Source organism: Fistularia commersonii, chromosome 12 (genome assembly GCF_037954325.1).
Source record: "Fistularia commersonii isolate RoL2024-O1a breed Wild chromosome 12, RoL_Fcom_v1.0, whole genome shotgun sequence".
Lineage (NCBI taxonomy): Eukaryota > Metazoa > Chordata > Actinopteri > Syngnathiformes > Fistulariidae > Fistularia > Fistularia commersonii.
In genome coordinates, this window is record NC_141295.1 from 4,097,014 (window position 1) to 4,113,077 (window position 16,064).

Below are 16,064 nucleotides of genomic sequence, written 5' to 3' on the forward strand. Positions count from 1 at the left end.
TAGCACCACAAGCAGGTACTACTGGGTGACAAGGTTAGCATCTTGAGGAGGTACCGCTAGGTTTCAGCATTAGCCCCGCAAGCAGGTACGGTACTACTGGGTGACACAGTAAGCATCATGAGGAGGTACCGCTAGGTTTCAGCATTAGCACCACGAGCAGGTACTACTGGGTGACACAGTTAGCATCATGAGGAGGTACCGCTAGGTTTCAGCATTAGCACCACGAGCAGGTACTACTGTGTGACACAGTTAGCATCATGAGGCTGTACTGCTTGGTTGCACCATTAGCACCACGAGCAGGTACTACTGGGTGACACAGTTAGCATCATGAGGAGGTACCGCTAGGTTGCACCATTAGCACCACGAGCAGGTACTACTGGGTGACACAGTTAGCATCATGAGGCGGTACCGCTAGGTTGCACCATTAGCACCACGAGCAGGTACTACTGGGTGACACAGTTAGCATCATGAGGAGGTACCGCTAGGTTTCAGCATTAGCACCACGAGCAGGTACTACTGGGTGACACAGTTAGCATCATGAGGAGGTACCGCTAGGTTGCACCATTAGCATCACGAGCAGGTACACTAGGTGGCATGGTTAGTGGGACTAGCACTAAAAAGGTTAAAAACAAAAGCAGTGTTGGAATTGTGTTTACTTTCATTTTCATTTTTACTTTCACTTTCACTTTCTCACAGTTTGGGGAGGCGATTACCTGGGTGGTGTTTACGTGACAGGAGTTCCCCGGCCGCCGTTTCTCCGCTAAAACAAACCGGGGCGAGTTCTCCCATAAGCTAATGTAGCGCGGCGGCCGTCAGGAAGTGGGCACTCGGGGCAGGAAGTCGCCACAAGACACCCTCGCTGAAAAAGCGAATGAAGCAAAAAAAAAAAAATCTCTATTTTCTTTTAACTTTTCCCGTTTTTCTTTCACCCGCCCGGCTTCCTGTCTCCCCATGGGCCCCGGCTTTGTGCGCTCTTTGTCTTCCTGTCAATAATCCGCCGCTCTTGCTCCGCCGCCGCCCACTCGCCTCTACCAACGCCACAGCGGTGGGTCGTCTCTCATCTCGGCGGCGGCTAAAAATAGCGAGCGGCAGACAGTGGCGGGCAGAGACGGGCTCTTATGGCCAGGAAAGACAGCCGCCGCCGCCGCCGCCTTCCAAAGAACCGGTCACCACCGACCCGAACCCGGCGTCTAATCTCATGGGATCAGAATTTCGGAGGAAGAGAAAGGTTCCCCCGCTGGAACGGCGAGAAGTTCGCCGGTCCAGGAAATGGACCGTTCCATGAGCTGCTGGTGTTCATATGAGAAAAAAAAAAATGTAAAAAGTTGAATTGAATTTTCAATTCAAAAATTTGAATTTGAATTTTTTTTTTTTATTAGTGAAGATGGAAGAATGAACTGAAAGTTAGAAAAAATCTAAATACATGTTTTTTTTTAATTATATCTACCATAAAAATATAATTTAACACCTGTAAATGGATGATAGTTTGGAAATTAGAGGGAAAAATGGCAGAAACTGCAGAAAAGAAAATATATACATATAATATATATATATATATATACACATATATATAGTTGGTGTATTTGTATTATATATATAAAAATTTAATTCATTTTTGTTCTTGGGAGAAGAACCCCCGCCACCCCTCCTTGGACTGCTCCAGCTCTCTTCCCCCATGAATGGACCGTTCCATGGGTCAAAAGTCAAAGGTCAAAGGTCCTCTGAATGACAGATTAGGTGGACGGAGGTCGCTTCACTCACTCGGTCATTTAACATGTATTTTTAATTCACGTGTTTGTTTGTTTGTTCATATTTTGGGTCATTTATTTATTTATTCATTCATTCATTCATGCGGGTATTCACGTATTGATGAATTCATTTGTTTATTACTTTTTCATTCATTCATTCTTCTCTTTATTAACTTGTTTATCAATTCCATTTGTCTCTCTTTTATTTTTTATTCATCCAGTCCTTTTTTTATGTGTTCATTTATTCACTTGTTATTTTTCAAATTAAGATCCCAGTTAAGATAAACGGAACAGATGATGAATGAATGATTCATTTGTTCATTTATGCATTTATCTATTGGAGATAGTGCTTCGTAGTTCTCCAGGAGCGATGGCGAGATGAACGAAGCTACCAGACGGCGCTAACAGCATTAACATCTGACCGAGATCAAAATGCTCTTGTCCCCGACAAGTGTTTTTTCTGCAACACGGAGCAGAAGTATTTGCACCTGAACTCCATCCATGGAACAACTTGTACTACAACTGTGGACCTAAATTGTTGTACAAGTCCATCAGGACATGTATGGTGGATGCTCAGGTACATCCAGGTGTGAAGGAGTACCATGGGTACCATTGTTGGGTATGCTAAGCGAACAAGCTTAGCTCTCTTCTGTGCCCTTGCAGACCGCATTTCCTATTTTGGACAGAATAAGTACTACCGCGTTGACCCTGCTTTTGAAATACCCATCCGTCCATCCATCTCCCACCACTTATCTGGAGATGGGTCATAGGGGGAAGCAGCCGGAGCAGCGAAGGCCAGACTTCCTTGCTCTTCTTGGGGGACCCCGAGAAGTTCCCAGGCCTGCCTGGAGACATAGTCTCTCCAGTGTGTCCTGGTCTTCCCCGTGGTCTCCTCCCAGATGTACATGTCCTGATACCGTCCAGGAGGTATCCTGACCAGATGCCCGAGCCACCTCATCTGACTCCTCTCTATGTGGAGGAGCAGCGGCTCTACTCCGAGCTCCTCCAGGATGACCTGACTTCTCACCCTATCTCCAAGGGAGAGTCTAGAGAAAATTCATTTCGGCCGATTGTATCCGCGATTTTGTTCTTTCGGTCACTTCGCCTTCTGGCTCCCTCTTCGCCATGACGGATTGAACCGATCCGCCTGTCCATCTCCCGCTCCATCTTCCCCTCACTCGTGAACAAGACCCCGAGATACTTGAACTCTTCCCCTGGGGGCAGGACTCATCGCTGACCCGGAGTGGACACATTACATTCCAGTCATTTGGCAAACGCTTTTATCCAAAACGACTTACAAAAAGTGCAATTCAGTCACCGAAGATCCGAAGTACCAGCAGTCGGAAGTCAGAAGTGACCACTCAACCAAATAGCCATCTCAGAACCGTATACATACATACATTAATTTCTTTGTTGGGTTTTTTTCGGGGGGGGGGGGTTTGGGGTCTAAGTGCAATTAGTAGGGTAGTGCTTGGTGGAGAGGTATGCTTTCAGCTCATGGCGAAAGATGGGCAGGGACCCCGCTGTGCGGACCTTTTTCGGGAGTTCGTTCCACCACCGAGGAGCCGAGACCGGTTCAATCGGTAGCCGGGGGCTCAGAGCGATGGGGTGGACGGTCGACGAGAGGTGGCAGATCGGAGGGGACGGGTAGGGACATGTAGCTTAACCATATCCTGGAGATAAGACCCGTCCCATTCACCGCCCGGTCGGCGAGCACCAGGGTCTTGAACTTGATCCGGGCCGCTACCGAGAGCCGATGTAGGGACGTAAGAAGGGGAGTTGTGTGGAAGAATTTAGGACGGTTTCTGAATAAGCCCCAGAGGCCTGATAGTCACCGCTCGGGCACCGGCAAGAAGGGAGTCGCAGTCGTCCAGACGAGAGATGACAAGAGCCCGGATAAGTATCTGTGCTGTATCCTAGTATGGCACTCCAACCGTTTCCGGTTTAGCACTACCGTTGATCCTCATCCTGGCTACGAACCGCTCCAGCCTTATGAAGCCAACAGAACCCCATCGGACTCGATCGGAAATTCGCTAGAAAATCGGCGACAAAGAGCGTCCAACTCACCGGAAACGACTTGCGGGCTAAGATACAACCACCATACCGGTAACCCCAAACTCCAGAGCTTTTGAAATATTTTTAGTAAAAGTAAACATCGCTAACATTTGGGTTCCATCCTGTTATTTTGTTCCGTCGGGCTCAAACCGCGGCACTTCCTGTTGTGACACAGAAAGAAAGAAAGAAATCCCCGGCTCTTTATTCCGCGCCGGCGAGCGGAACGCGCCCGTCGTCAGATCTGTTCCCCGGTTCCTCGGTAATGAGCTGTCAGTGACGGATCTCCAGAGGCCGCCGCCGCCGCCGCCATGTTTGGGCCCGTCTGCAAACAGCGGTCACTCCTCGCGTCGTTAGCCGGGACCGGTGGCCGCGCATCATTAGCCCGTGTTTTCCCACTGCTAAACACTTATTAGTGTGGATGACACACACACACACACACACACACACACACTTGTTGATCTCGGGGCGGTGAAATGTCAGCGGCGCTGCAAGTTAGCCGGGTGGTGTCAGATGTGACCCCAAAAATAGTCAAGCATTAGCAATGTGAGGTGTGTATGTGTGTGTGTGTGTGAGTGTGTGTGTGTGTGTGTGTGTGTGTGGTGGGGGCGGTCACAACAAATCACAAGAAATGTACCCAAATGCTCGCTCTGGCGCTAACAAGGCCGCGGTTCCCGTCCGTGCCGAAAACGCTAATTTTCACCGCTAGCTCTGTTTTAGCGACGTCCCGGCCAAACACGTCCTTATAAGGGAATCGTTATTTCTCTCCACGAAGCCTCACATCCGGTGCTTTGTGAATGGGAAGGCGAAGCTAATGGACCGACGCGCTCCGCCGTCTCTTTCACCCGCCGCCTGGAAAACAAACCGTCTGTCCGCAAATAGAACCCGCCGGGGTGTTTTAGGCCAGACGGAGGGAGGACGCACGCTGTTAGCACGTAGCTAGACGGTGATGCTAGCAGGATTTAATGACGCCGTGTCTGCGGTTCTCGGCGAAGGTCAACGACAACAACGCTTGACGCCCATTTGTTGCACTTTTAGATCCACAGCGAGGAGGTCTCTGGTCCAATTCCGACCTCGCGGGTTCCTCTAATGGTCCAAACTGTGTGAATAGTTGTATGTCTCGTCCAATCACAGCAGGGATAGGGACCCGGGGCGGAGTTATCTATAGATAATAATGATTTTTTTCTTCTTTTCCCTGCTAGCCTGACGAGCTAACCAACGTCCTGGAGATCTGCAACATCGTCTTCACCAGCATGTTCTCCCTGGAGATGATCCTGAAGCTCACCGCTTTCGGTTCCTTCAACTACCTGAGGAACCCGTACAACGTCTTCGACGGCGTCATCGTCATCATCAGGTGCCGTTTTTTTTCCTTTTTCTTTTTTTTTCATCTAAATCCTCTCGACACACACACTCATTTACATGTAAATGGCTGCCGACGGGGAAGCTGTCCCTTTTATTTTAAGGGGAATAGAATCGTGGATGCTTCCCCCGCCGCGGAGCCTGGACCGGATAGGAAGCGTCGGGACGGGTCGCCGCCGTCAGCGCCGCCATGGCGGTTTTTGTGCTTTGGCGGGTTTTGAATTATTCATGGCGTTCTTTGTCCAAAGGGTCGCCCGCGTCCCACCTGGTTTCAATGTGCCACCTGTACGCTTGGATGTCGGATTGCGGGGCGGGCGGAGGTGGTGGTGGAGGTGGAGGTGGAGGTGGGGGGGGCTCATCCTTTGATCAGCCGCCATTTTCCATTTTTTTTTTCCCTTTTTTCCCCCGGTTCGGCGGTGCAGGTTCTTCTGTGATCCCCATTATAACCCCGGAGATGAAAAGGGCATCAAAGCAGGTAAAACTGAACAGGATCAAATGTTGATTGAAGGTGTCGGCGTCTAACCCGCAACCCCGGCTCACCGCCAACTCCAACCCGCCCCGCACACTTGCATGGCGGGTAAACCCGGGGCCACTCCGATTAGATGATTGGCAGTTCGATTGCCAGTGTTTTAGGGCAAAGCACTTCTCGCTCCCCAGTCGCCCCGACTTGTATGCTCAGCGCCCTGCAGTGTGAAGGGGTGAATGTCATGAAGGCGCTACCTGAGTGGGGCGGTCATACCACTGCTACGCTAGCTGAGGCTACTCATTAGCTTTTAACGCCTCCCCCTGTCCTTCGCAGTGTGTGTGAGATCGTGGGCCAATCGGACGGCGGCCTCTCCGTGCTGAGGACCTTCAGGCTCCTGCGGGTGCTGAAGCTCGTGCGCTTCATGCCGGCGCTGAGGAGGCAGCTGGTGGTCCTGATGAAGACCATGGACAACGTGGCCACCTTCTGCATGCTACTCATGCTCTTCATCTTCATCTTCAGGTGGGCCACATGGATATAGCTGTATCTCCTGGAAATGAGAATATATGAATATATATATATATATATATATATATATATATATATATATATATATATATATATGTATTTACTTTTTTTTTTAAATACATATAGCACTCCAACTTTGTGACATTTAAATTTAATTTGCTTTAATTTTATTTTATTAGTTAGTTAGTTATAGTTGCTTTTTAATCAATATTTCTATTTCATTTAAATTAATTTATTTAATTTCTAGATATTTCTTTCATTGTTTTAAATCTTATTCATTGAATGTCTTGAGATTTATCAACTTTATTTGATCATTTTTATTACCTCATACACTTTTTAATTTCAATCGAGCAATGAATACATTTTTATTTTAATTTAAAGGGTCATTTAGCAGCTGATAATTTGAAGGCTAGGACACATTAGCATCTGGCTAACTGTGCCAGAAAATTGTTGGCGGCGCCGAGTCCCTCCTCCGCGTCCCCATTTGAATTCACCCTTTAGCGTCACGGCTGTCCGGGACTCTTCATCCCGCTGTGAGGTACTAAGTGTACCCTGTGTACCCTTGCCGTTGTACTGCAGTATCCTGGGGATGCACATATTCGGCTGCAAGTTCAGCCACAAGACGGAGACCGGCGACACGGTGCCGGACAGGAAGAACTTCGACTCTCTGCTCTGGGCCATCGTCACCGTTTTCCAGGTAACCCCACTCCTCTCCGGTACTCGGCGGAGTACTTCCTGCAAGTACCCTTCCTGACCAGGTACCAGAGTACATCCATGGTAGTCTTCAGCGCATGATGAAGTACACTTTTTTGCACAAGGTTCGATTGGAGTGCAACTTCTGCCACCGTTCGTAGTACAAACTCCAAAAACTGCAGTGCTTCTCGCAGATCCTGACCCAGGAGGACTGGAACGCGGTGTTGTACAACGGCATGGCCGCCACCTCGCCGCTGGCCGCCCTGTACTTCGTGGCCCTCATGACCTTCGGCAACTACGTCCTCTTCAACCTGCTGGTGGCCATCCTGGTGGAGGGCTTCCAGGCGGAGGTGAGGAGGACTTGTGGAGAACCTCGAGGCCCGAAAAGCTGCTTGTGATGTGACGTAGCTCGAGAGGACAGTCCCTTCTTTAATGGTAGTACTTCAGGTTTAGCCCTAAAGGCTCTAAAACCAAAATGTCCGTAAACCAAGACTGAACTTCTGGTAGGAAACAATGTTCCTGTGCCTTCCTGCGCCTCCAAAATAAAAGCCTTATTGCTCAGGCTAACCGAGGAAACTCCTCCTCTACGCTGACGACTCTGCTTTCTACCTCAAGAACATCAGATCTTTGTTGTTCAGAGTGGAACGGGCCGAAGATCTTGCCGTACTGTCCCGTGAAGCATACATCTCCACCTCTGGTTCTCAGAATGAAACGAATCCGCAAAGCGCTCAACTAGCGGTTAGCATCCTGTTAGCATGTTAGCTTGTCCGTCAACCAAAATTGGCTTTTTTTGTTGTCCGTCAACCAAGTTGTCTGAAACGTGTTTGGAACAATCAGCAACTGGACCGAAAACAAAAACAAAACAAATTTTATACCCCTAAATAACCCTTTTATTTTGAAATGGCTTGGTATATTTAAGTACCCTTGAGTGGTGCGACGTCTCTTCTCCGGTCTGATTATCATTGAACGTGTCACACACACACACACACACATACACACACTGACGCGGAAATGCATTAAATTTGACGAGCCTCGACAGGTCCTGGAAGTCTTCTGTCTCTTTTATTATTCATGTTTAATCACAGTCATCTGATGGTTACCATGGTTACAAACCTGTGGAGCCCGAAAGGTGTAAAATCCGTCATAAAGACGTCCCAATTAATTCCCTCTCTGCGTGTAAACTTTATCGCTACGGGGGGGGAAATATGGGGGTTTTCGTCAGCTGTCAAAACGGCTGATGCGTTAGCGGGTGCTATACGGCGGCGGCGCGGCTCAAAGAATTAGCACATTTTGTTTCGGTAAGAGTCAACAAAGACGCATTTTTGATGGACGTCTACAGAACTAAACAAAAATACCTGGAAATTCACTTGTTTTCTGGGGAAGAGGCTAAGCTAGCCGGTGGCAAAGAAAGCTAGTTAGGAAGTGAGCACTAACTAGCTTGATTTACAAAAATGAAAAACTTCAGGATCACTTCAGAATCACTACGAAGCTCCCATCACCCCAGCAAATACGTCATTAAGATGCTAACGCAGCTGCTCTCTTCTGGCTAGCAGAGGCTAGCTGAGGGCTAGCATCTTATTGTTTTTGGTTGGACTGGTTGTCAGGCTAAGCGCGGAAGACTTTCTCCGTCAGATGTTTTATCAGGAACAAGCCACAAGCCTATGTGCTTGTTAGCATGTTAGCCCTTTAGCTTTGCTATCAGTGTTTTTTTGTTGTTGTGATGATTCTGCCCTCTCCCTCTCCTGACCAGGGCGACGCCAACCGCTCGTATTCGGACGACGACCGTTCCTCCTCCAACTTTGACGAGAGCGAGAAGCACGATTCGTTAAAGCTGTCAGGTGGGCGGAGCCACTCCAGACCGAGTCCGACGCCGATACAATATCTCAGTTTCCCAGTTCGGTTGCTGCTTTTAGCCGTTGGTACGTTAACGGAGTGTCGGCTAGCTCGTGGCGATGAGTTGTTGCAAACCCGGAGATAGCACCGGATGCTGTCGATCATTTCTTCCACGGTTACGTCAAGCTAACTCAGTGGTTTGGACCGCAGAATTTGGACGTTTGTCCCCAAATCGGCAGAAACCGTTAGAATGTACTAAATGCACCGTAACGAGTACAGTACGGGTATAAGAAAGGTTGGAAGATACTGGTATAATAGAAGATCTATTGCAATAACACCAACTCTATTGTCAACATTAGATTAGGCTAGGCTAACTTGTAGCTTTTTACAAGCAGTAGGTTAACTTATGGGGTGCTAGCTTACTGTAAGGCTATACGGTATACTACCTACATATAACGATTCGAGTTGGCATAAAGGGAATCCTTCGCTTAGCGACGAATTCACGAGGAGTCACGAAACGAGGAGTTACTGTTTCTCGTGAGCGGTACTTGGTTCTGCATACAGGCTAAGTTTTGGCGTTCGCTCCTTGAGGCGCTAACCATTTTGACCCAAGCGCACCGACATCCAGCAGCACTCCAGCGGTCAATTAATACTACGTGTTATACTTCAAAATGTCTGGTTTCATGCAGTAAAACACAACTCGGGTAGAATTGCATGATGGGTTTAAGCTAATCGCGGTATTTTAGCGCTCGTCCGTTGGTGTACCACATGGTGCGTTTACTACACTTGAGATATGGACCTTCTGGAAGCTGCTGGAAACCTCTGACGAGTATGCCATGAGAGTCCAGAGAAGAGGCTAAGCTAGCCAGCGGCAAAGCTATCTCGCTACCTCGATCGTGCCTTGCATGGGTTTGTAGCAGCTTCACACTTCCTTGCTCACCTTCTGCCTCCCTGCAGACCCCAGGATCTGCACCCTGACACCCAACGGGCACCTGGAGCAGGGGGGCTCCTCGGGGTCCAGGGGCTCCCACTCGTCCGAGAGGCGGAGCTTCACCGGCGAGTCCAGGAAGAGCAGCGTGATGAGCCTGGGGAAGAGCAGCCTGGAGAGACGCTCCTACTCGCTGGTATCGAAGCCTGTCAATCAAACGCCTTTGCCCCGCCCCTTTTCCCTCACGACACCAATGACATACGTAGATCACAATGACAATGATCATAAAAATATAAGCAAATTACAAGAAATAAAAGACATGTGGGAATCAAAATGCGATAATTAAGTTGAAAATCTGCAAGATAAACCTGGATTTTTAATCTGCATGACATTCAAAATTCAGATTTTTAATTCAAATTTTAAACAATTTCATACTGTGGATAATACCACAAAAAAGCGGTATAAATATATTTTTAGATATTTTTATTTCAATTATTCTGATGGCACAATAAGCAGTTTCTAGGGTGGCGACCAACCAGAGCGTGGTGTTCTGTATCCTGAGCTCTGATTGGCTCAGCCACCTTAGCATCAGTCTCTGCATCTTTAGCATGTAGCATGCAAAAAGCAAACTTGCTACTCGTTTAATATCAGGAGTGTTAATAAGAGCGTGGGTAGGCTCATAAAACTATAACATCTATAATATATAAAAAAGATTTATTAAAATTAAATTTCGATTAAAACGAAGAAGTACCGCTGCCTTTTCATGCAGAAATCCCAGCTCACATTTGCATGTTTGCCGACGACAGCCTGCAAAAATATACCCAAATAATGAAAGTAAGAGTCCCTAAGTGGAAGCCAGAACAAAACTTGAAATGCAAATTTCAATGTAAAATGTGTCAATGTTTGTTATGAACTAGTTATCACTTTTTTTTAAATTAATTAAATTAGAATAAAATATGGAAATGCAAAAAATGGAACGCGCCATTCGCTAATGATGCTTGAGTTCGGGGTCCTCGATGACGGAGCCCCAAACAGCCGCCGAGTCTGCTGGTGGCTCTGCGCGACATTCAACACACACACACACACACACACACACACACACACACTTTTTCTTGCAGAACGGATGTTAAAATAACTTTTAAAAAAGTAAAAAATAGGGGAGGAGGAAGAGGGGCGTCACATTGGCGAGGAGATTGAGAGGTGTCAGATTACGAGCTGGGGTGCAGCAGCTCGGCTGTGATTGGTTAACGCCAAGCCCCGCCTCCTGGAGAACGTTACACACAGTATAAGTACACAAATATGCACAAAAAAACTGTTTTCTCCTAGAGGTTGGGTGATGTTTCTACTCGACACAGATAATCAAATGCTAAGCTATCAGGGACTATTTTAGCAATGTACCCGTGCTGCTTCCTGATTGGTTGACTGTTGGTCATGACAGGGGGCCATCGAGACGCAGATTACATTCATGAAGTGCAGCTCATATGCTAATGCTTGCATAGCATTGTGCTCTCCTACCTGTTACAGGGCACAGCCTGATGCCGATATGGCGCCCCCTAGTGGACGGGAGGTCTTGTTTAGTGTCTTTTGTCGTTCTTTTTTAAATAAAACGGTTTTTCCATGCTTATAAATGTGTTCTGTCACGATAAACGGCATCAAGCGCTACTCTGCTAACTACCTCTAACTCTTGCAGCGCCATCACCGCACTTCCAACTACCACAACTGGGGGCGACCTTTCCACCCACAGTCTGCGCTAACCCGCAGGTGCACAGACACTCACACACCTTTACACCGATGTAACTACCCGCATGGGTAGACGCTTGTCCTAGACCTCAGTAGATCCCTCATGTATGCTCCGTTCCTCCCCGTCAAGGTCGAGCTCCAACAGCCTGGGCCGGAGAAGCTACGTGTTCGGCGGGGCGCCCTTGGTGGGCGGTAGCCTCCGGGTCCACAGCACCCACTCGCCTCACCCCTTCACCTTCGCGGCCGAGCAGGAGTCCCTCCTCGCCCACCCGCCCCGCAACCACCACCCCCTGCCTCACCCCACTTCCGCAGCCCTTTTCCTCTCCAGGCATTACGCCGCCAGAAGGGACCGGCGCGCTCTTTCCCTGGAGCTCCCCGAACTCCTCAGGGCCGGCGGGCCGCCGCAGTGCCTTCCCCCCGTCAACCCGGACCCCGGGAAGAAGCTCGGATCCGGAGCCGCATCCGTGGCCGGAAGCGGTTCGGGCGTGGACCACCGCGACTGCAACGGCAAGGCGCCGGGACCTCGCGCCCGGCTGATGATGACGGAGGTCTTCCCGCAAGTCAACGCCAGAAAGGACAGAGCGGACATGGACGAAGAGACGGATTACGTGAGTCCAAGATACATTTGTAGCGCCCGTGCAAAAGGGAGTTTTCTGAGTCGGACCGGTAAACGGTATGCTCAGGTCAGAGGTCACATCCGGACCCGTCAGTATGCTTGTTATCGGAAGAATCGCAACGTAAACATGTATGCCCCTTACGCCCGCGGAGAACAGCGGGTCCAGAATGTAGCCTGACATTCTTTGGGGGGAATTTACAAATTGTCCGGTCCGGTCTTGGTCCGATTGCTGATCCGTCTTCCACTTTGTCCTTCGGACAGAGTCTCTGCTTCCGTGTCCAGAAGATGATGGAGGTCTATAAGCCCGACTGGTGCGAAACCCGGGAGGACTGGTCCGTCTACATGTTCTCCCCTCAGAACAAGTGAGTTGGCACGCATTCCTGAATTCTGCGCCCTTGTTTGCTAGCTATTTTTGGAGGGAATTTTTTTTTTTTTTTTTGGGGGGGGCTTCCCAAAAATGGAGATGGACGGTCCAAAAAAGGAGAGACCGCTTCATTTCACCCTGAGTGTCAAGAAGATGGACAAAAACAGGCTGGGACGAATATCTAGGGGGAGCTTGTTTTGATGATGGTAAGCTAGCTAAGCTAGCATCCCTTGGAAGGGGAACACGATCAGCGGCCATTTTTAAACGGCGAGCCAGGTGCGTTGACTTCCTGTTCAGCGGGAATGTTTTAGTCCTCCAGGAAGTAGCCTGGATCCGGGCAAGAGTGGACTCGGAGGTCCTGCGCCTCCTGCGGGATGCTAGGCGGGCGTTAGCTTCCTCTTCCTGCAGGCTGTTGCCTCCAAGCATCAGGTCGTTGCACGCCTGTGTGTGTTTTGTTGATCTGCGTTTAACCAAACACACTCACACACACACCGTCTGAACGTGGCCCGATAGGAGGAATCACTCAGCGGCTGGCTCCAACGCTGATGGCCTCTTAAAGGGAGCCAGACCCCAGGGCTGTGTGTTGGCATCCCGGCAGGCGCCATCTGTCAAGTGTGTGTGTGTGTGTGTGTGTGTGTGAGTTGTTTGGCAGTCCAAGAGGTTTAAACGCCCGTCCACGAGGTTTGCATTTTAAATGTGCAAACAAGCGAAGATGCCGAGGCGGCGGGATTGGAGTGGGTGGAGGTGGAGTGACTGCCTCCGCCGGGTGGGATCGATATCAGGGCGGGTGGAGGTGGAGGTCTGCCGGAGAAGCGGTCGGATTAGCGTATTGATTTTGCGGCGGTGTGTGTGTGTGTGTGTGTGTGTGTGTGTGTGTGTGTGTGTGTGTGTGTGTGTGTGTTTGTGGGGGGGGCTCGGGTGTTTGATGGTCGCCCCTGGCGGGTGGTCGCCGCCTACAACTCGGAGAAATATGGCCGAAACACCCGCCTGGTCAGTTTTCATAATAATATTTTTAAAAAGTGACGGTTTTGAAAGGAGAAAACAACTTTAGATGGTTATTACACATGCAGTTTTGGTTATTACACAGTTATTACATATGGAGGGTCAGTTATTACCCATGGAGGTTCAGTGAGTCCACATAAAATCTGACGTATTTAGGCTATTGGAAATGAAGTTTTGGCTATTTCAGTTTTTAATTTTTAGTTATTACACATTTATTACACAAGGGGGGGTCAGTTATAACACATAGGGGTTCAGTTTATTACACAGTTATTACACATGTAATTTTACCTATTTTTTTTTTAATTAAACATGAAGTTTTTAGCTATTTCAGTTATTAATCATGGACTTTTTAGTTATTACACAGTTATTACACAGGGAGGTTCAGTTATTACAGTTATTACGCATGAAATTTAGCTTATATTGGTTATTACACATGAAGTTTTAGCTATTTCAGTAATTAATCATGTAATTTCTAGTTATTACACAGCTGTTATACATGGAGTTTCAGTTATGTCACATGAAATTGTACGTATTTCGGTTCTTACACATGAAGTTTTTGTTATATCACCTATCAACATGGAATTTTTAATTATTACACAGTTATTACACATGGGGCCTCAGTTATTACACAGTTATTACGCATGAAATTTTACTTATTTCGGTTATACAACATGAAGTTTTAGCTATTTCAGTTATTACCTCCTGTTAGCTACACATATAGCCTTTTCTGTAGCTAATAGCATGTTAGCACATGTTAGCATGTTGAAGATCATGCGCTCACGAGCCTCCTCGCCTCCTGGTCCAGGTTCAGGATCCTCTGCCGGTCCATCATCGCTCACAAGCTCTTCGACTACGTGGTCCTGGCCTTCATCTTCCTCAACTGCATCACGGTGGCTCTGGAGAGACCCAAGATCCTGCAGGGCAGCCTGGTGAGGAACACACACACACACACACACACACACAGACACACACACACACACACACAGCTGATCTCCTTCCCTTCCTCCACAGGAGAGGCTGCTCCTCACCATTTCCAACTACATCTTCACCGCCATCTTTGTAGCAGAGATGACCGTCAAGGTAAACCGCCGTATTTTTCTGCGCCCAAATATGGACGTTTGGTTCCGAATCTCGCCGTTTCTCCGTTTCCGTCTTCTGCGTTGGATCTGAACTTAACCTCCCGGTTTGATCCGTCCTCCTCCCGCTCTTTTGTTCCCGCGCTGGTGATTTATCTAATAAGCCAAGCTACATTGTTAGCCGCCGCTTTCGCGCGCTCTGCCGTGACCCCTCCGACGCTTTTTTTTCTTTTTTAATGTCAAGCCTCCGAAGCGGCGGCTCGCATGGAAACTGCCCCCCCAAACCCCCCGAACTCCCTTTGATCAAACGATTTGCCGTCGGAGCGAAATGCTAGGACTATTATTTATACAGATTGTCGGTGTCATGGCCTCGCGGCTTCATCTCCAGCAGCGTTGCGATTCAATTATTTTGCGATACGACATAAAAAGGTCCCTGGCGGTGTGATAGCAGTGTAATAGCGGTGGCATAATGTGTGAGTGCGTATAATAATAGTATGAAAGCAGTGTAATAATAGTATAATAGCACTGTAATAACGGCGTAATAGCAGTGATATAGCAGTGTAATAGTGTGTAAGAAAAGCGTAACGGCAGTATAACAACAGTGTAATAGCAGTGTAATAACAGTGTAATAGCACTGTAAGAACAGTGTAATAGCAGTGGGAGAGGGATGAATTGGATATAAGTGCATATCTTAACAATTTCAAAGGAGTATAATAACAATGTAATATTGTGTAATTGTAGTGTGATAGCAGCAAAATGACAGTGTAAAAGCGGTGTAATAGAGGTATAGTGGCAGCGGGACAATAGTGTAATAACATTATAATAACAGTGTTATAGCAGTGTAAAAGCAGTGTAATAGCAGTGATAATGTACAGTTAAAAGTGATACATAGTAATAATGTACAGTAATAAAAATGTGATAATAGTACGATAGCACTGTAATAACAGTTTAATGGCATGTACGAAAAGTGTAATAGCAATGTAATAGTGTTATAGCAGTGTGATGAAAGTGTAATAACAGTGTAATATTGTGTAATAAAAGTGTAATAGCAGCGTAAAAGCAGTGTAATAACAGTTTAATAGTGTGTAAGTTAAATGTAATAGCAGCGTAATAACAGTGTAAAAGCAGTGTAATAGAGATACAATGGCAGTGGGATAATAGTGTAATAACAGTATAATAAAAGTATTATAGTAGTGTAAAAGCAGTGTAATAACAGTGTAATAGCGATGAGACCAGTGCTAAGATGCTTAGCTCCTCTTGGAGTCGGGCCTTAGTGGGATTATGTCCGTGCAGATTATAATCTGCATATTCAAAGGCTGCATACCCCCACACACACACACCTCCACCCCAGGGCGCCTTAACCCACTGTGGCCAATCAGAGGCCGGGAATTTCTGCTCTCGTACAGAGTCTTCGGCATGCAGGAATTAATTCGTCGGACGTACACACACACACACACACACACACACAAACACACACACGAAACAGTGGCGACAGGTGTAAGTAGCGGCGCCAGTGACCTTGAACATCCAGCTGCTGATTAGAAACAGGAAATGGCGGGCTAATTATCCTCCCATCTACATTTGCACACACACACACACACACACACACACACACACACACACACACACACACACACACACACACACACACACACACACAGA

The 16,064-nt window shown here is 47.7% G+C and overlaps 1 protein-coding gene across 1 annotated transcript in view; it reads left to right on the top strand.

Moving 5' to 3' along the window:
* LOC147228197 (voltage-dependent T-type calcium channel subunit alpha-1I-like) overlaps window positions 1–16,064 on the top strand; it is a 50,601-nt gene that overhangs the window by 16,811 nt on the left and 17,726 nt on the right. The window contains exons 9-19 of the mRNA XM_086156451.1: window positions 5,003–5,154; window positions 5,959–6,144; window positions 6,730–6,847; window positions 7,038–7,193; window positions 8,594–8,681; window positions 9,634–9,800; window positions 11,295–11,365; window positions 11,475–11,952; window positions 12,222–12,322; window positions 14,132–14,255; window positions 14,338–14,406. Coding sequence (XP_086012577.1) covers window positions 5,003–5,154; window positions 5,959–6,144; window positions 6,730–6,847; window positions 7,038–7,193; window positions 8,594–8,681; window positions 9,634–9,800; window positions 11,295–11,365; window positions 11,475–11,952; window positions 12,222–12,322; window positions 14,132–14,255; window positions 14,338–14,406 — 1,710 coding nt within the window. The remainder of the gene's footprint in view (window positions 1–5,002; window positions 5,155–5,958; window positions 6,145–6,729; window positions 6,848–7,037; window positions 7,194–8,593; window positions 8,682–9,633; window positions 9,801–11,294; window positions 11,366–11,474; window positions 11,953–12,221; window positions 12,323–14,131; window positions 14,256–14,337; window positions 14,407–16,064) is intronic.